General features: G+C 36.3%; 1 protein-coding gene across 11 annotated transcripts in view; it reads left to right on the top strand.

Moving 5' to 3' along the window:
* The window catches only part of Sntg1 (syntrophin gamma 1), an 835,208-nt gene that overhangs the window by 573,541 nt on the left and 236,009 nt on the right, over positions 1-25,658 (top strand). For all 11 annotated transcript variants that reach the window (XM_029469700.1, XM_029469941.1, XM_029469725.1 and 8 more), the window contains one exon: positions 22,299-22,401. In XM_029469700.1, coding sequence (XP_029325560.1) covers positions 22,299-22,401 — 103 coding nt within the window. The remainder of the gene's footprint in view (positions 1-22,298; positions 22,402-25,658) is intronic.

Below are 25,658 nucleotides of genomic sequence, written 5' to 3'. Positions count from 1 at the left end.
TCTGTCTGTCTGTCTGTCTGTCTGTCTGTCTGTCTATCTATCTATCTATCTATCTATCTATCTATCTATCTATCTATCTATCTATCTATCATCTATCTAACTTAGTTATGACATCTCAAATGACCTTTAGTGTTATCTCTCCCCTCATATTCCTGCTTTATCACCTTCTTTATTCCCTCTCCCTGTTTAATTTTCTGGCTTCAATCTCCCCCTATTTCTTTCTAACTATATGATATATTTACCCTTCCTTGGGAGATCTTCCCTTCTAGTTCCTTACTCTTCTATATATAACCTCTGTGGTCATTCAGATAATAGAATGTCTATTAAAACCTTAAAATAATATATGTCATATTTGTCCTTTTGGGTTTGAATTACCCCATTCAAGACCATTATTTTTTCTGGCTCTATACATTTGTCTGTAAGTTTCATGAATTATGTTTTATTTCTTCATTTGAATAATATTTTAGCCTGCAAATATATCATATTTTCTGATCCATTTATCTGTTGATGGGTCATCTAGGCTGCTTACAAATTCTGACTATCATGAAATAAGCTGCAGTAAATAAGGTAGATCAAGTGTCTCTGCAATAGATGGGGGAGTTCTTTGTGCTCAAGAGTAGTATAGCTGGAGGTAAGTAGTGTACATTCCTGAAGGAAGTCATGGCAGGAACTCAATAAGGACAATAACCTGAAGCAGAAGCTATGGAAGAATGCTGCTTATAAGCTTGCTCCTCTTGCCTTACTTTCTTGTTTTCTTATGTCACCTACCAGCCCATGGATGATATTGCCCACAATGCACTGCCCCAATATATCAATCATCAATGAAGAAAATGTACCAGGGCTTGCCCAAGGCCACTCTTTTGCAAACAGTTTTTGAATTGAGGTTCCCTCCTCCAAAATGACTCTAGCAAGTGTCTTATAAACTAGCTAGGATACTGTATAAACATTAAGCTTACTTTTTGATATTTCAAAATGGCTATTTTGAGTTTGATGGAGATTTCATCAAGCTGATCGGTCCAACACTGACTCCTTTAATGTAAAAAAAAAGGGGTGATTGATCAATGGAGCTATCTGTGTTCTGTCATCACAGACTTGCTGTGTCATGTAAAGAATCCTGTGAATATTTTGTTTGATGAAGACCAGCATATTTAATTTCTTCCATATCATTTTGAAATGTACTATTTTCTATGTTCAAAACTTAGTTGTTTCTAGTAAATAAGGAAGCAATATTTTTGTGTGTGTATTGGTGTAGAATGAACCAGAATTTTTATTTTCTTTGCATGGATTATTTGTAAATTTTTACAAGATCAATCTTTATGCATTTATTTTGTAGTCAGTGTACCACAAATCATTTGCAACTTTGGTGTATGCTGAGTCTTTTAGAGAACCTTTCTTCACTGACTGAGATGCTATATATATGACTTATTTTCTTTGGTTTTGACATAGTGGCTACATTGACTGATTTTTAAGTTTTGAAGTTTCCTTACAAGAATAATTCATGCCAGGCATGGTGGCACATGTCTTTAATCCCAGCACTCAGGAGGCAAAGGCAGACAGATTTCTGAGTTCAAAGCCAGCCTGGTTTACAATGTGAGTTCCAGGACAGCCAGGGTTATACAGAGAAATCCTGTCTCAAAAAATCAAAAAAAAAAAAAAAGAATAATTCAAATCCTGTGGGTTGTAAAATTACTTTTATTGTTGAGTGTTGTTGTCTGCAAGAATTTTATGGAAGAGCATGGTAGCCATATTGTTTGGGAAGAGCATGATAGCCACATTTCTTGGGGAGAGCATGGTGGCTACATTCTTTGGGAATAATTTTCTTAGTCTTTTTACAATACTTTTTAAAGGTATTTTGGATGGGTAGGAAATGTACCACAGAGTAAGTGAAAACTCATTCCTTCTTTTTGTGTTTTCCAGAAAAAGCTGGGGAGTAATTGCATAAGTCCTACATAAATTCTAGTCAATTCACTAGAGAAACATATAGCATTTAGAATTCTTTTATTTTAATATTGTTATTTATTAGTTCAGTTATTTTGCTGAAAATGGCATTTTGGACCCCCTATTTCTCCTTATGTGAGCTTTGTACATTTCTTCATGCACATTCTCAAGACTGTGGGTCCAGACTTGTTCATGGTGTGTCTTTATTAATATTTCAATGCCTTGGAAGGTCAATTGGAATAATATACCCCATTTCTTGGTCAGTTTTCAGGGGAATATTAGGAATTTATTGATATTTCAAAACATCATTTATTCATTTATTCATTAATTTTTTTTACTTGTTTCCCTTTTTGACTTTAGAATATTATTTAAAGAACATTTTAATTTTCCATTGAGTTCATTTAAGATTTTCAGGCAACCTTGGTCTTGCAAACTTTATGTGCCCCAGTACAGGGGAACACCAGGGCCAAGAAGAGGGAGTGAGTGGGTAGGGGAGCAGGGTGGGGGTGGGGGGGTGGGTATAAGAGACTTTTGAGATAGCATTTGAAATGTAAATGAAGACAATATCTAATAAAAATATGGAAAAAAAGGTTTTCTGGCAAAATAAAAAGTAAATAAAATAACTCTCTTTGTCTTAATAAATTATTGAAAGGAAAAGACTTTTAATCATTACCATACCAGGGAATAGGATTTAGCTCACCACATGTAGCTCCCCTATGTACTCAGCATAAATCCTAGATTTCCAAAACCACCATTGTCCTAAAGTTTACATTCATCTCTTGGGTGATTCTTCGTCTATTTTGTATAACTTTTACATATGCACACACATATTTGTGTGTGTGTGTGTGTATGGAATAATAAATTTTGTTATATAACAAGAGAATGAAATATTATGGTCACACAAAAGTGTATACACAAATGCAGCTGTACCCATAATAACATAACATTGGAAATTACAATGACAAAAAATTATTCAATGATTAAGTAAGCATTAAGACTATGAAATACTGCTAAGTAATTAAAGCTAGTGACCTCTTGACATATCAGATGATTATAAGGCAGGCAAACTTTTATTGAGGGATTCATGTGTGTGTGTGTGTGTGTTTTAAACTAGTATAGTGTGTTTGCACAAGCTAGCTAATGAACAGTAGCTGAAAGATTTTCAATTGTTTCACTGACTTTTGAAAAGAAACAAAATATAATAAATTTTCTGAACTCAAAGTCAAACTTGTTAAATTTTGACCTTTTTTTTTTAAATCATTGTTACAACTTGTCTTTTTGTTACTGTGACAAAACAGTGAAAACAGCAATTTCAGGAGAAAAGGATTTATTTCATCTTACAATTTGCATCTCACAGGGATGTGAGGGAGGAACCCAAACAGGAACCTGGGCGCAAGAACTCAAGCAGAGTTCCTCAAGGAACTCAACTTTGTGACTTGTTCTCAGGATCCTCTGTAGCTTCTTTTCTCCCACCTTCTAAGACCACCTCCCCAAGGATGTCAAAACCCACATTAATCTGCAACAAAGCAACTACACCAGACATGTTCACGGGACATGGAGGCTCTTCCTCGAGGTTCTCTATTCCCAAGGCAACTTTATCTTATTGCAAGTTGACAGTGGCAAAGTCATGCACACACATCACAATTGTACTATTGCTGTTTTTGGAGATTTCCTGAAATTTAAAATGTAAATCCCAGGGATCTTGAACTCAATAACATTTAAAGCAAGGGAGTTTCCATTTATTCATTCAGTAATTATTCAGTAATCTTTAAATAAGTAGCAAATCTTTTTATGAAGTTATATAATTAAATAAAGTTATATAATAAAGATAAATGAACAAGTTTTCACAAATCTGTAGTGCCTATGTGAAGATATGTATAATTTATAATTTTTGGTTTTGACTTACATTTATCCCAAAAGATCATGTGGGAAGTTTGTATCAGCTTCATAGCTGAAGATGAAAATATCAATTTTTTCCCATTTGTGTTTGTTTAAGTCCCTGGGAAAACCACAGTAGATTGGGGGAAAATGCTCTTTTGTTTATTGGAATTTCAAGAGGTGCTGAGAAAATAGGATTAATCAGTAACTAAATAAAGTGTTGATTTATATTTTTCTTTGACATAGTACTTTTTGCAAATACAACCATGAAGTATATTTCAAAGGAAAAAAAAACAAATTTCCTAACAAAATGATAAAATCTCTTCAAGAGAAAGCCAAGTATCATGTTTATCATTCTTAGATATGTGTCTCTGTGTGTTGTATGTTTGCATATCTCCAGGAAATGTGTGTGTGGATGTGCCTCTGCTTGAGTGTGTGTACCTATAGTGGCTTAAATCTGACACTATGAGTGTTTCTAAATTATTTTTCATGGTACTTTTTGAGACAGTATCCCTGAATTGACCCCAAATCACGTTAAGATATTCTCTAACTAGTTGCTCAGGGGCTCCCTATCTCTACCTTCTTGTGCTAGAATCAATGGCCCTTTGACAAATCAACCTAAAACACACACACAGATGCTGAGAATCTAAGCTCTGTTCCCCTTCATGCTTGTGCAACAAGTATTTTACACCAACCATACAGCTGAGTAGTTTTTATTTGTTCCATGAGAATATTGTACTTATATGAAGTAAACTGTATTTGAGTATTAAAATTATCACTGGGCAGTAGAAATTTGTTGACTGTTCCCAGATTGGACAGAAGATAATTAGTAGTATTACTTTGTATTAAATTAACTTGTATAACTTCTGAATTTCCATTTTTAAATGTACATAGCACTAAGATTTAGAGTTTCATGTGGATGAGTTACTTAGATATTAAATGTAACAACAACAGAACATAAGTAACAGTGTACTGAAATTGCCACTGAAAAGCTGTGACAGTAGCCCACAACAGTGAGCTACCCTGCCCTGCACAGTATGACTAACACAGGAAGAAAGAAATGTCAATCTGTATTATAAATACGGCGTTTTTATATTATATCAATTTCATTTTTATGAAACACATCTGCAAAGGAGGGTCAAAGACTTGGGTATAATTTATACAAGTCTAAGTAAAACTTGAATTTCAGCATAATTCACTCAAATCTAGTATCTATACAATGCTTAAAGAGACTTCAAAATGTTGTTTTCTTAATGTCCTTTTGAAAACCATACATTTTTCTATGGCAGGATTTTCCCTATCCAATCTATTTAAGTATTAGTGCAGCAGGAGGCCTGTGATTGGACAGGGAAACAGGAAGCGGGGCTAAGAGTTGCAGAGCCAGAGAGGATCTCAGGAGAGAGAGGGAGGAGGCAAGATGGAGGATGGACTGGAAGATTCTGGTCCCACATGGTTAATAAAAAGCTACAGGTAGTTATGAATATCATATAGGGATAGAATAATTGGGATAACATGTCAGATCTAGTTGGGCAGTTTGTACCATTATCAATTGACCCTGAAATTTTTGTGTGAGCATCTTGTGAATTGAGAATTTATTGTTATATGAATCTGACTGGCTAATTATAAGTTTCTAGAGTTTTGTTTTACTGAGTTACTGAAAGGTGATACCACAGGGGGACATAATCTCTGAGAAGGTACAGTGACACTGAGGCAGTGAAGCAGAGCTGAGAAGACTGCAATAGGTCACTTCATGGGGCTAGCCATGGAGGCAGTGGAGTTGAAGAGCAGAGAGTAGCTGGATGGAGAGTGGGAACTTAGTAGTTCCTTTTTAATTTCCACTAAAAATTATAAAAGCAAGCTAAATATTGGAAAGAACTCAGATGTCCCTCAACAGAGGAATGGAGACAGAAAATGTGGTACATTTACACAATAGAGTAATACTACTCAGCTATTAAAAAGAATGAATTTATGAAATTCCTAGGCAAATGGANGGACCTGGAGGATATCATCCTGAGTGAGGTAACCCAATCACAAAAGAACTCACATGATATGTACTCACTGATAAGTGGATATTAGCCCAGAAACTTAGGATACCCAAGATACAATTTGCAAAACACATGAAACTCAAGAAGAACGAAGAGCAAAGTGTGGACACTTTGCCCCTTCTTATTTATATTTGGGAACAAAACACCCATGGAAGGAGTTACAGAGATAAAGTTTGGAGCTGAGATGAAAGGATGGACCATCTAGCGATTGCTAAACCCGGGGGTCCATCCCATAATCAGCCTCCAAACGCAGACACCATTGCATATGCCAACAAGATTTTGCTGAAAGGACACTGATATAGCTGTCTCTTGTGAGACTATGCCGGTGCCTGGCAAACAGAGAAGTGGATGCTCATAGTCAGCTGTTGGATGGAACACAGGGCCCCCATGGAGGAGCTAGAGAAATTACCCAAGGAGCTAAAGGAGTCTGCAACCTTATAGGTGGAACAACAATATGAACTAACCAGTACCCCCTGGAGCTCGTGTCTCTAGCTGCATATGTATCAGAAGATGGCCTTCTCGGCCATCATTGGGAAGAGACGCCTCTTGGTCTTGCAAACTTTATTTGCCTCAGTACAGGGGAACACCAGGGCCAAGAAGTAGGAGTGGGTGAGTAGGGGAGTTGGGGGTGGGTATGGGGGACTTTTGGGATAGCATTGGAAATGTAAATGAAGAAAATACCTAATAAAAATAAATAAATAAATAAATAAATAAATAAATAAATAAATAAATAAATAGCAAGCTAAATACTTCTCTAAGCCAAATTTTATGTTTATAGTGATTTCAACAAGGAACTCAGTCTCAAGCAGCATTAGGAGAAATTTCTGTACTGTCTATAGTTCATTTATAAGGACTTCATGACATCCTTCAAAATTGCTTTTTAAAAAGATTTCTCATTAAAAAGTACATAAACAAACTTTGTGAACCTGTAGAGCAGAGTTTTTTTTTATTTATGATAAAAATAAGATTTTGCCATATAGCATATTCTCATTATAGTTTTTCCTTTTTAATGAATTTATCTTTAATTAATAAGTGCATAAAGAAATGAATAGATAAACTGCCCTTACAGATTATACAAACTTGCATGTAAAAATCCCCACAACAAATTCATCCTTATACCTTAAACCAAGACTCCATAAAATGTTTTAAATAATAGACAAATTGCCAAGACAGATCTAGTGTATGTAGCAACAATAAAAATGCTGAAAACATACTAGGAAATGAGTGATTTATAGTACCATCAATAATAAAAAATTATAAATAAACTTCATGAAGAAAAATAAAAATATTTACACATAAAAAATGCCAAAACATCACTGAAACAAATAAATATAATATATAAATAAATGGGAGGAGATATCCTGTTGATAGACTAAGAAACATTACTTTGTTAAGATGTTAATACTATTCAAGGCAGTCTACAGATATAATATTGGTAAAAATCCTAAGAGTGCCTTATGAGACATGGGGGAAATCCTTACAAAACATCTAGGATGTCTAAAGAAATGTTACAGGGTTATAACAATCAGTATGGACAATTTTCCAAAATAGAGATCAGATGGAAACTCAGTTTTCAAACATCTGAACAGATAGGAAATATATTATATTCAACCCATAACAAAGGCTCAACATAGTGATAGAAGAGGGGGAGTTGAGTCAGCAATATCAAAGTTAGCATGTGGGAAAAGATGATTGATGAGGACAGACTGAGACCCTTTCCTACCTAGGCTTCCTACAACAAAATTAGCAAGTGACAGCCAGCTTGCTGAGGAAGATGAGGAGTTCTTCTTCCCCTGGACTCAATTAATGAACAGAGCATAAGAATCAAAAGCCTGAAATACTGAACAGTTAGAAAGGTTCTATGCAAATACCCTGAAAATGTTCCTATTCCTGGAGGCCCAGTGGTTTTCAAGTAGTCTTCCTTCTGCTTATTAGCCCATTCCACTCCTCAGAGTGCTTTCCATTTCTTAGCGAATTGTCTAGATTTTATTTCTAACAAATAGAATCATTGCTCCTGGACACAGAAACCTGGACACTTCAACAGTTGGCCCTGGAATACTCTGGTATTCAGAATGACACCTGTTAATAAAACCTATATAACAACAAACCCCTAGAATCAAATATAGGAAAATTCACAATATAATTAGCTGTGACACCAATAATCAGACAACAATATAAACAATAGGTAAACTGTACTGTTTTCAAGTTTAAGATGTCTGTTATTAGTTCAGATCATCAAGAATATGAAGAAGAAGAGTGTGGAATGGGATCAACTATTTTTAAATTACATATATGACAAGCAGCTAATATGGAAAGTACATGAGGAGTCTCATAATTTAACAAACTAAAATATCTAAAGGGGTATTTCTTCAGATAAATTTATATATAGTGCAATATGAAAAATGCTAATTATCATGAAAAATAGAACCCAAACCACAAAATATTCAACTCAGCTATTAGAAAATAAGAGACAGAAAGCTAAAGCAATAACTCTAAAATAAAGGGTATGGAGAAATTTAAACCCTATGCACTACCATCGGCAACAAAGAGAGTACACCTCTGTTGAACTGTGGAGCGCTTCAAACAAAAATCAAAGGCAAAACTGTTGCATTATCCATTAATTATTTGGTGTATACCCAAAGAACTGACACTATTACATGCTATCGCATTTCAGATACACATTTATCTTTCTCCTAATGAAAACAGCCCTTTCTTCAGTTAATAGGAAGAACTTATCACTTCTCCAAGCATCTTGCTGGTTGCAAGTACATAATTTTCACAAGTCTGTTAAGTTGTTTGCACCATTTCAAAGATGAAAATATGCAATCAGTTGCTTAGGAGTATGCAGCTGACAAATTATGGAAACAAGTTGAATATAGTAGAATTGCATGCAGAGTGCACACTTATGAAGGACATGCCATTTTTGAGAAACAAAAATGGGAATGGTTTTGAAAATATAATCTCTGTTTTGATAATGCAGTTGGAATAAATGTCCCTAGCTTTCAAGCTGTTCTGTGGTGAGGGAATCTTGTGATCAACTTTTTTTTTTTTTTTCTGGAATGAATCCTCTTACAGCACAAATGGCAAGAAGTGTTTTCAACTACTTGAAAATAGATGGATTCACAGAAAAAAATGGTTTTTATTTGCAAAATACACAGTGGACTTTCTCAGGGTTTGTTTTTCTGCTTGTTTCCCACCTGGGTGGACTTTTCTGGCTTTGTTCGTTTTTACATTTTTACTTTACTAAGTATTTCTAGTACCCATCTACCTCACAGAATTGGGTTACAGCACATGAAGTTTGTTTTGATTTTGTGATAATATTCTGTATAGGCTGTCTCATTGACTCCTGAGTACCTGCCTGACTTAGTGTTCCTGAGCTCACTAGCACAGTCTCCTCAAGTGCCCTCATCAGGTGAGGTCACTCCTGCTGATTCCTCACAATACTGCTGAGATTTTTCCAAGACAAAATTTTCTCCTGTGAAATCCCCAAATTGACACCTACTGATTGGACTCTCATAATTACAATTGTTTATCTTTATTTTAAGTTTCTCTGTGCTCTTAATGATTGCTGCTCTATTTTTTTTTTTATTTTAGCAGTCAAGTAAATGTTTATTAGGATAGCAAATTGGATGAGGAAAGACTAAACATGAAAGACATCATTATCGTGATATTTATATAACAGAGAAATATTACCAAAATGAGGATAAAGCAACTGTAGCTAGGAATATATTAAATTATAATACTGTTAGTATCTGGTTTTTATAACTTTCATTTCAAACCCTTCAACACAGCATAACTCAGCAAGTTATTTTATATCTAACTTGGTCTACACAGACAAATCACTTTGATTTAGGATCTTAAACATAAAAAAAAAAAAAAACTTCTATCATATTTACCTACTAAATATCAACAGGTAGGAACTTAATCTGGTATCTAGCCCATGATTAGAAATGAATAGGTGGAGGCTGGTGAGATGGCTCAGTGGTTAAGAGCACCGACCACTCTTCCAAAGGTCTTGAGTTCAAATCCAGGAAGCACATGGTGGCTCACAACCATCCTTCATGAAATCTGATGCTCTCTTCTGGAGTGTCTGAAGACAGCTCCAGAAGAGATATGTAAGTGTACTTACATATAATAAATAAATAAATAAATAAATAAATACATAAATACATAAATACATAAATAAATAAATATTTTAAAAAAGAAATGAATAGGTTCATTTGGAACAGATATATCCGCCTTTAGTTCATTGACTAGATATACCTCAAAAATGCACAGCAGATCAACTAGAGAGATGGCTCAGAAAGCAAATGCATAGGCTGCTCTTCAGAGGACCCTAGTTCAATTTCCAAAACCCACATGGTGGTTTGAAACAATCCATAACTCCAGTTCAAAGAGATCTGATGCCTTCTTCTATTGTTTGAAGACAACATGAATGCAGATGTATGTGCAGACCTGACACCCATACCTATAAAGTAAAATTATATATACACATATATAGATAGATGATATAGATATAGATGATATAGATATAGATATAGATATATGAAACACTGCAGGATCCAAGACTGTGGATGAGGAACAGGCAGGTCTGTTAGAATCTCCAAGAAACAACTGGAGAAAGCTTGGTGACAGATGTTAGAAGTAGGTGATGGTGTATCTACTCTAATAGAGAGGCAAAATAGAAAAACACAGGAGGAGAAACAGAGTCCTTGAGAGAGGGATTGATACAGTGTGGAGAGGTCCCACTCTCAGTGACAGCCAGTGATAATAGTTACATTTAAAAGAGAAAATCTCAATAAATTGATACCTTTATCTTAGTGGTAGATTTTTATTTATTTATTTAATTTTTATTACGTATTTTCCTCAATTACATTTCCAATGCTATCCCAAAAGTCCCCCATACCTTCCCCTACTTCCCTACCCACCCATTCCCATTCTTTTGGCCCTGGCATTCCCCTGTATTGGGGCATATAAAGTTTGCAAGTCCAATGGGCCTCTCTTTCCAGTGATGGCTGACTAGGCCATCTTTTTAAAAAAAGACTTATTTTATTTATATGAATATTTATTTATTTTATTATATGAATATGCTGTCATCATGCACACCAGAAGAGAACATCAGAGCCCAGTACAGATGATTGTGAGCCACCATTGAATGTAGGACTGCTAGAACAGCAGCCAGTCCTCTTCACCACTGAACCATCTCTCCAGCCCCAGTGAAAGATATGTTTAAAATAATTTTTCAAACAAGAAGAAGAGGAAAATATTCTGCATAGTAGCAATGGTATGGATGAAAAATACCACAGGAAAACTTGACAAAGACATGTATTAAATCATCACAGCAACAAGGAGATAGAGTTTAAAAAGATGCCTGCTATGTTGGCAAATTGACAGTTTCAGACACCTAAAGTCTTAATAGACTCAGGGCAAATGTTAGGACCCATATTGAAACCTGAGCATCTGAATATTGCTAAATACAGGGCAACACTTTGCCTCAGAAATATTCAATATCAATAATGTGGAGGCCTACAAAGATGGGTAAGATGCACTGCTAAGATAGCAGGAGAATATACACACAGATTCATATTGTGTGCCCAGCATCAATAAGGCAAACCATAGGGTGAGATTCAGAAAACAGATTTTGTGGGACAACTCAGAGAAATAACTGGCGTCTGCGGTCTAACCCACAAATGAACCCCCATCCAAAGTATCTATAACTGTGGGGAGCCCGCCCCAAGCACCAATTTTCTCTGGAAGGCAGCCAGTTGGGTTGAGTGTTGGAGGCAGGAGTGGCAAAACTTGGCTTCGCAAGAGTAAAGGTTGCTTAATATAATATTTACCGGTCCTGTCTGAGGCCAAAAGCCACAGCCACAGTTGATTAACACTCAATTATTAGCTAGTTTAACTTTAAGTGAAGTTCTTTGATCTTTCCTCCTCAGGTCTGATGCTGGGAGTATACAGATTCCTTGACAGCTAGAGAAAGTCACAGAAACAAACAAACACTTTATAAAGAGATTCTAATCTTTATTTCTATGAGAAAGAAAAGGAGGAAACTAACTTTCTATTGATCTTAAGAAAAATCTGACTTACTATTTTGGTTGTTCTCAGTACTTAAACATTTTTTCAGTATGCATGATCACATGGTTTTCCAAGCATCTTTTTTCAAAAGTTCACAACAAGTTCAAGCATAAATGCAAATCATAAATTGAATAAGAAGAAACAACCAAGATGTTTACATGTGTTTTCATTAGGACTAATTATCTAACTAAATATTTGCTAACTCCTATCAGCTCCACAGGTTCACTAAAAGTTAAAAAACTATAATTTTTAGGTTTAAGTTAGCATAGTATGTCAAGAGGCAATCTACTTAGTGTCTCATTAATATTGAAGTTTTGTGTGTGTGTGTGTGTGTGTGTGTGTGTGTGTGTGTGTACGTAATCTCCAGGTGTGGAGAGCCGTGCCTCGAGCAATCGCCATTATAAGATGGTGCTGGCTTCCACTGTGCCTAACTAGTAAACAAGCCTTGTACACAGGTGCGAGAGTGAACTCACTCCTAGTCACTGCCTATTTCGGGGCGTAATAATGAGGTGATGGGCGAGCAACAAATCAGGAGCTGACACGCCACATCAGGTACTGAAATGCCACGCTGAGGGCTATATAAGCAGCACCATTTTCCGAGGTCCGGTCTTCCCTCCTTAAGAAGCAATAAAGCTTGCCACAGAAGAATCCGGTTGTCCGAGTGTGTTCTTGCCAGCGAGAACGATAGCTTGGAACATCCAGGCAATATTTTATCTTCTGTCCTTGTACCTACAATAAATCATTCATTCCCTGTTTATGGCCTTTAGCTATCAGATGATGGTTTTAAAACCAGCCTAAAAGGAATTGTTACCTAGATCATAAGTCTGTTTCATGCTTGCCTTCTATCCTAGTACAAATAGCTTTTGATGCATGAAAATTTGTAGGCCCTTAATTGTAGCCCTTTCTATAAAGGATTCATTGTTAGTAGTATAAACTTAGAAAATCTATAGAATAAGTATTAGAAATTAAGAAATCATCTATTTATTTGCATATTGTTATTATAACATAATATACCTTTGTTGGTCTGCAAAAAAATCTGACCAATAGGATGAGCTAATGCATAGGTATTTTACATTAATTGAATGATGACAGGAAAGGAATACAAGAAGAAATCCTGTGACAAATTCTCACAGTCCATACAAACACAGCGAACCATCTTAGGAAAGTCATCTGCTAGCCTTAGCCTCTTCTGGATGACTTTTGACATGTATCCAAACCTGGACCTTTCAAGTGATCACGAAGAATGGTAACATCAACTAAAACCTGAATTCTGAACGTCTGTCCAGGAGTGTGAACTGTAACTCTGTTCCAGGGTTGTAGTCAGCATCTGGGGATTCAAGAAGGACTGCTGAGAAGATTCAAGCTGCAAATATCAATGAGGGGAGACTGCATTTGGACTCTATGTCCCAGTGACTTTTCTTCCCTTCACATTTATTCCTCCTTTGTTTAATGCATGCCTGTTTAGCAGGCTAGCTTTTGTTCCCTCTGTTTTTATTTCCAGGCCCACTTCCTTTTGTCCTCTTCTTTTTTTGTTGTTATTTATTTATATTGTCATTTTATTCATTGTAAAAGCTGTCCCAAAGAAATAGTTTAGCCTGATTGGAAAGAATTCCATGTGTCAGTTCATGAAACCTAGGGCTCATTTAAGTCATCTCATTGTATTTTTAAATTTCTCACTGTTCATTGTAAATATCATGAATTAACAGGTAATACAAATACTAAAGAAACATCTGAATTAAATGACATTATAGACCTAACATGCCTAACAAACATTTATGAAACATAGACTCTATGTCCCAGCAGCCTATGGCACTTTCTTTGAAACAAATTTTGTAATAGGACACAAAGGAAGTCTGAACAAGTATAAGAATATTACCATATTATGTTCTTTCTGAAACATAAAATATATGCTGGAATATAAATGGAAACTGACAGCAAGAGAAATAGAAAGCATACATAGTCTGTGGAAGTTGAATAGCAGTGCACTCTTGCATAATGATGCCTTAGATAGATTGTGTAAATATGTTTATGAGCTTTATTCCAGTAGCTTACAAGCTGTGGTTCAACTAGTCCAACAATGGCTCTTAATACTAGTGAAGGAAACAACTTGTCAGCATGAATGAGGACAAACAGGCAAGGAACAAGCACTTCTGTTTTCCATGTCCTTTATATAGGATGTCACTTGAAAATGTGGATCTTCCCAACATAAAAGATCTGAATCTAGGATGGGTTCTCACACCCTAAATGATTCAACCAAGAAAAATTTCCCATGGGTGTACCCAACCCCTTGAATTATTGTTAATTCTAGATGTTGTTTGTTCACAAGCAATAATTGCCAGTGAAGATTAAGGTAAAGTCATTGGAGATATGGAAAAATATATCATTCTAGAATTGAAAGAGAATTTAATGAGAATGGCAGAATGTCATATAAAAACATATAAGTTAATCCAACCTTAAAATTTAAGTTTATTGCTACAACTTACAAAGTTAAAAACAAATAAAAGGCACAGCATGTCTTTGTGTGAATCCTATTGCTCTAATAAAGACATGACCTAAAGTAAATTAAGTAGGAAAGGGTTTAATTGACTCACATATCCTGAGTCACAAGAGATTGAGGGAAGCCCAATGGAGCATACACTTAGAGGCAGGAACTGAAACAGAGACTACAAAGGAGTATTGTTTTATTCCCCTTGGCTTTCATAGTCTTGTTTTTGTTGTTGTTGTTGTTGTTGTTGCTTTTGTTTGTTTGGTTTTTTGTCTTTGTTTTTTTCCCATACAACCGTGGACTTCTGCTCAAGTGTGATACCACCTCCAGTGTGTTTCAGGGTTTCCACCAGAAAAGACTACTTATATGGTGGGTTTAAGCCAATAGGAAGTCTTCATTAGTCAGTTATTAACTACACTTGATATTTGGGATCCCAGTGTAGCACTGAACCTTTCTCAGGGTGAGATTTTAAGCACAACATCCATGTTCCAGGTTGATATATTTTAATTAAGAACAATTACTCAGAAATCGAGCTATAGAAGCAACAAAGCAAAGTTAGATACTTTCTGAGAAATATGGTCATTGATGGATTAAGTCTTTGTTTTAGTTTTGGCAGATGGAGTTGTTTCTATGTTGAGGTAGTTTATCATGGAGTCAGTTATACTAAGTTCTTGGGCCCTGGTAAAAATGGACTGAGCCTTTTCATATCAATCATTAATCAAGAAATGTCCCATAGATTTGCCTACAGGCAATATAATTAGGATTTTTTTCCTCAATTGCAGTTCTTCTACATAGATGAATATTGCTTGTGCCAACTTGAGAAAACAAACTATCAAAACAAAACAAAAACAAAACTAATTATCATACTTTATATAACTTAATGATATAGCTTAAGGCTAGGAAGAAAACAAAAACAGGAAAAAAACATTCAAATCCAAAGTAATTAGATAAAAAGTAATATATTAATGAAAGAGAAATAAATAAAACATAACAAAAGAAATTAAATCAAATTAGCATTTGCAACATAAGCAAGACAAACCCTTAGCAATAACAAGAGAAAGAAAACACAAATTTCAACTGACTGAAGATGAAAATGATGCACAGCTCTCAATAAAATTCAGAAAACATACATTACACACCTCAAAGATAAAGTATAGTAAATTAGAAAAGCCAATGGTGTAGATAAATTTCTCTATGTATATGACTTGCCTAGATTTAGTCATCATGATGTAAATGATTTAAACACACACACACGCATACACACACACACACACACACACACACACACACACATATATGTAGAGAGAGAGAGAGAGAGAGAGAGAGAGAGAGAGAGAGAGAGAGATTGGTACTTTAAAGATCTACCAAATAAAAACAGCTTCCAGGCCTAGACCTAATCACTTTTGAAATCTGTCTTTCAAAGAACTGATGTAATTGCTCATATCCCATGAAATGTAAAAGGAAGAAGTACCACCAAACTGTTTTTTCTTATTTACTTATTTATCTAATCATTCATTTACATCCCAAACATTGCCTTTTTCAGAGAAATGAACCAATATCTCTGACAAACTAGATGCAGACACTGTAAAATGCTTGCAAATGGAATTTAAGGCCAAGTTTGAAAGATCATGATAAAATTCTTTATTCCAGAGCTTCAAGGATGTCTTAACATGTCAGATAAAAACAAACAATTCAGCATATATATACATATATAGACAAAACACAGGATCATTGGTCATGTCAATAGAGGCAGTATATGCTTTCTGATGAAATACAACATTTCTTCATGATAAAAGCCTTGAAGAACCTAAGGAACACATACCATCTTAATAAAAGCTATATGTGACAGACCTATTGTCAGACTTTATTGAGTATGGAAATACCAAAGCATTTCTACTAATATCAGGATTGAGTCAAGAATGTGTGCTCTCCATTCTTAATATAAATTTTCTGGCTATTATAAATAAGGCTGCTATAAACATAGTGGAGCATGTCTTTATTACCAGTTGGAACATCTTCTGGATATATGCCCAGGAGAAGTATTGCTGGATCCTCTGGTAGTACTATGTCCAATGTTCTGAGGAAGCGCCAGAATGATTTCCAGAGTAGTTGAACCAGCTTGCAATCCCACCAACAATGGAGAAGTGTTCCTCTTTCTCCACATCCTTGCCAACATCTGCTGCCACCTGAATTTTTGATCTTAGCCATTCTGACTGGTGTGAGGTAGAATCTCAGGGTTGTTTTGATTTGATTTGAGGGAGGAAGAGAATGGAAGAGAGCAGAAGCAAGAAGGCAAGAGCAGGAACAAGAGCAAAAGGAGCTGAGGGAACAAGCAGGCCTTTTCATAGTAAGTCAGGCATACCTGGCTGTTGCCAGATAACTATAGTGTGGAGCTTAGGCAAAGTGCTAACACTGGGCAAATGGTTGGTGTGCTCTCTCTCAGTTTTCTAGAACTTTATGTGGGATTGCAGCCTCAAGGGCTTTTTCCCACAAAATATGGCATGTTTAATGGTGTCATTATCCTTATTCATCTCACATTTATTTGGACAATCATGTTTGGTGCACTGAAATCCTAGTTAACTACTCAGTGCTAATGAAACCAAAGTTATTGGAGAAGAATTTACAACCACTATTTTACTAAATCATCATAAACCATAATGGGTCTATAAACATTTGTTACAACTAAGGATCAGGAAACATTGCAGAAGAGTGTAGAGAAAGACTATAAAAGCAAGAGAACCATGGGGTTTGCTGTGAGAGAGACCCCATGCAAATTCGGATTTTGTTTTTGTGTGTGTGGGGTCTCTCAGTAACATCAGATGGTACATCCATAAATGCTCTCACTGACTTTTTAAACAATTTTTATTTAAAGTATACAAACAATTTGAACATATGAGCTGTGTGTGTGTGTGTGTGTGTGTGTGTGTTATAGAAAGTTTAAATACAGTAAAAGCTGTTTCTATTTACCATTTTTACTCTTGGCCTTCTTGCTTGCAGTGTCACCCTGCAACACTAGAATGGCTCATTCCTATATTAATACATGAGGTTAAAGAAGCCAAGCCAGGAGTATAAATGGAACACGATTCTACTTTCAACACAAAAATACAATTCCAACTTCAATATGAATAATAAGTAGCTAATTCTAGAGCCAAATATAAGTGATCCTGTACCAGAAACACATATTCAGCTTACCCCAAACATCTTGCTGTAACATGGCAATAGTTTGAAGATTTTATATTACCAGAACAAAGAAAACAATAAATCAAAATATTTTTCAAATACACTAAAGAAAATTGTAGGTAGATGGGCATAGTAACACAGCGAAATCTCAGCTACCAGACTCAAATTCAGCATTTGGTTGGAAGAAACTTGTGGCCTGTTAATGCATTCCAGGTAGATTGCTACTGCTTCTATTTCCTTCGTGGTTATAGGTCTATTTAGATTGTTTACCTGATCTTAACTTTAGTAAGTGGTATCTATCAAGAAAATTATCCATTTTATTTAGCTTTTCCAATTTTAGTGAGTACAAGCATCTGAAGTAAGAGCTAATGATTCTTTGGATTTCCTGTGAGCCTGTTCTTATGACTGTCTTTTTATTTCTGGTTTTGTTAATTTAAATATTCTCAATCCATTTTAGTTAGTTTGGCTAAGGATTTGTCTGTTTATTGATTTTCTTAAAGAATCAACTCTTGGTTTCATTGACTCTTTGTGTTGTCCTTTTTGTCTCTACTTTATTGATTTCACCTCTGAGTTTATTTCCTGCCATCTATCTCTTGGGTGTATTTGCTTCTTTTGTTCTAGAACTTTCAGATGTACTGTTATGATGCTAACATGAGAAATCACTAATTTCTTTATGCAGTTTTTATTACTATTGCTCTGGAATACATCAAAGTTGCTGAATATAAAATTAACTCAAACAAATCCTTACCATTCCTATACTCAAATGATAGACAAGCTGAGAAAGAAATTAGGGAAATGACACCATTTGCAATAGTCACAAACAATATAAAGTATCTTGTTGTGACTCTAACCACACAATTGAAAGATCTGTACGAGAAGAACTTCAAGTCTCTGAAGAAAGTAACTGAAGATCTCAGAAGATAGAAAGATCTCCCATGCTCATGGATTGGCAGGATTAATATAGTAAAAATGTCCATCTTGCTGAAAGCAATCTACAGATTCAGTGCAATCCCCATCAAAATTCCAAATCAATTCCTCATAAGTTAGAAAGAGGAATTTCAAATTCATTTGGCATAACAAAAACCCAGGATAATGAAAACTATTTGACTAAAGTAATTATCATAGATATTCATTTTTTTCCCAAGCCTGGGGGATTCTGGCTTTGTGTCTTTCTTCACTTAGGATTATCTTATTCATAGGTTTTCACATATTATGTGTATCAATTCTAGGAAGTTTGCTTAAGATGTTATTCAGTGTTTATTACATATGTACACTGCAGAATACAGCTGCTGTATATTCTGGGTCTTTTTAAAATTAACATAACTTTTTGAATCTTTGGGAACTTTATATAATGCATCCCAACCCCACACATTTCTAAGTTCTTCCATTTCTATTCTCTACCCATTTAATCTCAAGGAAAATAAAAATAATTTCCCAAGGAAAATAAAAATAAAGTTCTGAAGAGAAAAACAAAACAAAACAACAACAAAACCCACAAAAGCAAACAAACAAAACCAAAGAAAACAACAACAAAAACACATTTTGTGAACACCTCTGGGGCATGACCTGCTCTATCAACTGCAGACTTCTGTGCATGTACCATTCGGATCCTCCATTTTGCCACCTCTCCATTACATACTCTTTTATCACACCGGCACTGTAAGTTGCTGTATACCTTTTCATGCATTGCACAATACCTTTTCTCCTAAATAGGTTTACTTTCGAATGTTTATTGCCATGAGTCATCAGTCTAATTCAAGGCATCTGGCTTCTGCTATACCATTAATACTGAACCCTCAAATAGTTTCTTTGGTGTCCTGCTTTTGCTCTGAGTTATGGATCTCCTTTGGCTACGGATCTACAGGAGCAGACTCTTCACATGCTCCAGTTGCTTGTAGTTTGGGAAAATGTTGGGGGTTGGGGAGCAACTCAAAGCTACAGATATGGGCCTGTGTAGTAGCTGAATTGGTTAACCTGTCATATCTCCACCATCCATACCACCAGAAACAGTTCTCCAGGCAAGGGGTGGGGCCACTTCCCCTGCATTCATGCTAAAGTTCTCCTGTGTTTTTACCACCAAAGCCAGCTTCCCCATGCTTCCTAAGTATAGCTCTTCATTACCCATGTTACCCCTGGCACCACCTTGAGTGGAGCCAGCTTAGTGAGGCCCTTCGATATCCACAAGGCTTCAGGCTACAGTACAGAGCATAGGCATCTGCATAGCCTTTGGTTGTAATACAAAGCATATATATCAACACAGACCTTAGCTGCAGTAGGACTATAGACCTAGATATGGCTCTCAGCAGCAGCATAGGCCTGGACATCCCCATCGACTCAGAGGTAGCACAGACCTCTCACATCAAGCTGTTTCTCACTGCCTTTGTTTCTCCAGTTCTGCCTCAATACATTGCAAACAAACAATCTATGCTCTTTTTCTCTCCTATCTTTCTACCACATGCTTGCTTCAACAAAGCCCACCCAGCAAGGTCCAGGCATAGTCCAGTGCTTGAGTGTGCTTTAACAATTTTTTAATGTTAAATAATGTTGTGTTTCTAGATTAAACTCCATCTGATCACGATGTATTATCTTTAGATACTTTCAGATTTCACTTACTAAAGTGTATGTGAGATTGTTCACATATGTGCATGTCTGCCTGTCACTGAAGCTCTTAACTCTGTTGATTTAGTTTTCCTGATTCTCAAGCACTGCTCTATTCTTCCTTAACTCAGAAAGCATTCTACATATGTCATTATATTTTGTGTTCTATGAATTCTGTTTTAATGTTTTTATAATTCAACATTTCTTTGCTGCAAGCTTAAAATATTTCAATGGATTTGATGCAGTTGTAACTTCTTGCTGGATATTTTACGGTTCTTTTATGGTCATTGCCATAGAGCTCTAATAGGTGGTTTACCTTGTTGTGAGCTGGTTGTTACTTTCCCTTTCAAATGGTTAATTTATTGCTTTAATATGTTTTATTTCATCTTCACTAACTTTTTATGTTAGCTAAATATTTGTAAAAATCCTGTTAGTTTTCCATAATTTATAAAGCCAGAAATTCACTACGTAAGTCTGGCTATGTATCCTTTTAGACTATGTAGTATGGAGTTAATTTGCAAGATTCTGTTTGGGTTGATTGATCTTTTCTCACTAGAAATCCCACTGTTCTGTGCTTGTATAGCCTGAAGAGATGAAAGAGATTCCCAGATTGGCCTCCTGGCGTCACTAATTAGAAAAGGGTTGGTTTAGTTGGACATTTCTAGCCAGCCCTTGCTGTGGGATAATGATTTGATGAAGATTGTGGGCTTTGCTTATAATGCCAAGCATTTTCTTCAGGGTATCTGGGGTGTCAGGATGAGAGACCATGACTACTGTTGTTGCTCAGTCTCCATATTTGGAAAAGAGGACTTTCAGAGCAATAGGAAATTCCCAGCATGGAGATTGTCTTTATGCTTATGAGTAATGTATGCTTTTGTGTGTCTTTAGCTACATCTACATCTTTAAGTTTCTTATTTCTACCTATGGTTTATATCAGTATTTATAATCACACCTATATTTATCTGATTTGCCATATATACATATGTTGGAAGCCAGCCTGCTGCTCATAAGAAATGGGGTTTCACCTGAGAGGCAAACCGGGTCTGAAAAGAGGGGAAACTAGGCAGTTGAGAGAAAGAATGGAGCTAAGTCAAGTTTCCTTATCAAAGCTCAAATGTTTAATGGCAAATGCGCTTATAAAGGGGGGGGGTGCATTCCCACCAATTCATCCTTGGAGCCTGGATACAGCTGCAGGTGATGACGAGCAGGATAGAGTGTAGTCTCTGAATAGTTCAAAGGCCTCCCAGAAGGTAGCAGTATCTTGAAGAACAGTGGCAGTGGCTGAACAATAGAGTGATCTAGGGAGGAAGGCTCCACCCTAGGTAATCTCCTTAGTGGCAGGTAGCAAGGTTAAGATCTGGCTCAGCCTGCTTCAGGCTGGGGGGGGGGTTTACATACATCAAAACTTCTACATCTCAGACTCTTAGCCTTTCTTTAATTCCTTTCTTAGACTGATTTTCCACTGATTGTTTTTAATTTCTTTGATTTTATAAGAAAATCAGAACTGTTTTAGGTGGTAGTACTAGACCTATCTATTCTGTAATTTCAAGTGTTGAAGATTACTGATGATACCAAAATTTTTATTTCCACAGCTTTTCAGGGACAGAAAAGATTTAGTTATGTTTTAAAGTGTTTGAATAAAGTGATACAGCTTTATAAGAAGTATTTCTTTGGACTATACTGAGAAGATCGTTTTCCATTTACCAGCAATGATTAGTCAATTTAACATTACAAATATGTACCCAATAAACAGTGATTACATTAAAAGATATAGTGGTTCCAACATTACTTAACAATTGCCATTCTTTAGAGCTTGTGATAGACTCTAACCCTGCCTAAGATAACCATAGTTTAGTTCTGTGGATATGGCTGAGAGGTTCACCATGCATCCTATCAGGCTGAAGAGGACATAAGCAGGGGGAGTGTTAGGTTTATGACAGTACTTAGGAAGTTAAATTTTTATCTTTCAAAAAGTGTTTCTAGTCACAACAGAAACTCCAGATGTGGGAAAACAGTCGATAGTGCTCAGGATTTATGATTGTACAAAATTGTATAACTAATGATGACCACATTCTGTTAATCTTTTCTGTTTCCAGGTTCAGGTTCTTCGGAATGCTGGGGAGGAAGTGACCCTGACAGTGTCATTCTTAAAACGAGCACCTGCTTTCCTCAAACTCCCAGTTAATGAAGACTGTGCATGTAAGCATTCATAGAATAGAAACAATAATCACAACATGGCATTTGTTCTCCGTCCCCCATTTCTTTCTAAACAGTACTTGGCATTTTCTTCTAAGAGTACAGTATGAAGTGGATATATGTATACTGCATAGAATCACCAAATCATATAGAATTCACTTGTCTTGAAAGTTAAAAATTTATGGTTTTATGTTGAAAATACTGAAATGCTTCCTTTCTACTGATTTTGAAATCTGCCATATAATTTTCACCAGCTCTGCTCTCCCCTTGTACTTTTACTTTACATAGCCTTTAACCATGTTCCATGTGCTTCTTAACCATTCTTATTGCTTTTGGCATAAATTTATGTTCAGATAATTTTCCTGTCATTTAACTGCTAGGATGTTTTGTGGCTTAATCTTGTGCAAATTTTGTGACTGCTGTGGTAATTTCTGTGAGTCATTTATGCCTCTTCCCCTTTGTGTCTAAAAAGCATAACTTTTTTTGAGGTCAGCTACCACCTCTAGCTCTTATAATCTTTCTGTCCTGTCTTCTGCCAACAACCTTGAACCTTGAAAGGAATGATTTGATATAGGTATCACATTTACATGTGGGAATTTTGATGTCTTATATTTTCTGCATACTCACTACTTGTGGGCTTCTGTGTTAGTTGCTATCTACTGCATGGAAAAGCTCAATGATGAGGATTGAGTCTTATACTAATATATGGGTTGTCTTAGTTATGGTTTGACTGCTGTGAATAGACATCATGATCAAGGCAACTCTTATAAAGGGCATTTATTTGGTACTGGCTTACAGGTTCTGAGGTTCAGTCCACTATTATCAAGTCAGGATCATGGCAGCATCCAAGCAGGCATAGTGTGAGAGAAGCTGAGCATTCTACATCTTGTTCCAAAGGTCAAGAGGAAAAGAGCAAATCTTCTACACTGGGAAGAGCATCAAAGCTCACCCCCACAGTGACACACTTCCTCCAGCAAGGCCATACCTACACCAACAAGACCAATCTCCAAATAGTACCACTCTCTGGGCCAAGCATGTTCAAACCACCACATTCCACTCCTTGGGTCACACCCACATGCTTGTTCAAAGACATGAGTTTAAGGGGGCTATAGGCATAGCATAATGCAAAATATATTTGTCCAACTTCAAAAGTCCTATGGTCTATAACAGTCTCAACAACACTAAAAGTCCAAAGTTCAAAGCCTCTTCTGAGATTCATCCAATCACTTAACTGTAATCCCCTATAAAATAAAAATTAAATAACAGATTACATCCTCCTACATCACTGGGTATATATTATCATACTACAATTCCATAGGAATTAAACACTGGACTAAAGCAAGGCCAAATACCAGTTGGGCAAACTCCAAACTCAGCATCTCATGTCTAATGAAAACTCCTTGTAGATTTATTGACTGCAACACAATTTTCTTTGTCTGGATCCACTCCCTGTTAGCAGCTTTCTTCAGTAGGTATCACATGGCTCTGCCATTTTGAAAATCTTAGTGCTTCCAAGGCAACTTCAATACTACAGCTTTTTGTTCCAGTGTCTGGGATCCACACATGATCTTTTAAGCTTTGTCATATCTATAGCTCTGTATTCTGTAGCACTCTAGGCTTGGGTTGCGTCTACTCCACTGCTACTGTGGCTCTTGGAGATCATTCCATGTTACTATCATTTCCAATAAACTGGGGACTTCTGGTACAACTAGGCTTCACTGATAGCCTCTCAAAGGCTCTCTTTATGGTACCAAGCTTCAACTTATTTGCATGACCCCTTCAGTTCTGGGCCATCAACTACACCAGAGGCTGCACTTACACCAATGGTTTTCCATGGCTTCTCACAGGGTCAAGCATCAGCTGCTCTCCATGATCCCTTCACACCTTCAAAACCAGTACCACCTGAGTGATTCTTACACATTGCTGAGTCCAGCTGTGGAATGAGGTACAACTTTGGTTATCTCTGTAACACAGCTTCTTTGTACTCTCAGAAAATATTTCCCAGAAGATTTCACCTCAGTGATTTTGGTGTCTTCTTAATCACCACTAAATTCTTAGCTCCAGCTAACCAGCATCAATTGTCTCACTTATCCCTTCTATTCTTAACTCTAAAACCAGAGCCACATGACCAAAGCAACCAAATTCTGCTGCTTGCTTAGGATGTAAACCCCCCCCCCCCAGTTCTATTATTATCTTTCTGTTTTCCAACACTCTTGATGCCTAAACTTGGCTGTCTAGGAACTTGCTCTGTAGATTGACCTTGAACTCAGAGATCTGCAAGACTCTGTCACTTGAGTGCTGGGATTAAAGGCTTATACCACCATGCATGAACTTAAGCTTTTCTTTGTGTAGAACTTGCTCTGTCCCAGGCTAGCCTTAAATTCAGCTGTGTACCATCATGCCTGATCCTAAGCATTTTATGGAAACTATACCTCAAGATCTGGATCAAAAGCCTCAAGATAAGGAATCCTTATGGAAGAATAGGGGAAAGGATTACAGCTTCTAAGGGAATAGGAATAGTAACATGTCTTCACGCCTCAAGATCTGTATAACAGTGTGCCCACCATTTCTGGATTGTAGTTCATTCTAGGTTAGAAGTCTAAGCTATTCCTGTTCAACTGCAAATTCAAACAGTACATTTAGCTGGGTGGGATATTGCTCCTTTAATTACTTTATCTCTGTCAATACTGGATACAGGTATGTTTCACTTCCTGGTGTCTTTTATTATTACTTGAACCATATACTTTGTATTTTTTTCTTTTTAAGCTTACTATGTTTGGTCCGAATGTTCTTTACGAGACTAAACCAGAAAGCAAAGTCTCTGATGAACTTTTCCCCATAATTAATCCAACTTTATTTAATTATTTATTTTACTCATTTATTTTACATCCCTCTAATTGTCTCTATCACTCTCTTTTGCAATCCTTCCCTCAATTCTCTGAGCAAGTGGGAACACACTGGTTATTCCCCCATCCTCAAATATCAATGGAATAGGTACATCTTCTTCCATTGAGACCGGATAAGGCAGCCTAACTAGAAGAAAATATCCCACTTACTGGCAACATCTTTTGGGATAGCCCCCACTCTAGTTGTTCAGAATTCACATGAAGATCAAGCTTCACATCTCCTACATATGTCGAGGAAGGCCTAGATTCCTGTATGCTCTTTGGTCCAGGTTAGTTGACTCTGTTGGTCTTTCCTATTCCCTTAGAAGCTGTAATCCTGAGAAGGTGCACAGTGTCCACACTTTGGTCTTCATT

The sequence above is a fragment of the Mus caroli genome, chromosome 1 (assembly GCF_900094665.2).
Source record: "Mus caroli chromosome 1, CAROLI_EIJ_v1.1, whole genome shotgun sequence".
In the NCBI taxonomy this organism is placed as follows: domain Eukaryota; kingdom Metazoa; phylum Chordata; class Mammalia; order Rodentia; family Muridae; genus Mus; species Mus caroli.
Note: the sequence above shows the minus strand (reverse complement) of the source record. Positions and strands in the feature narration are given on the sequence as shown.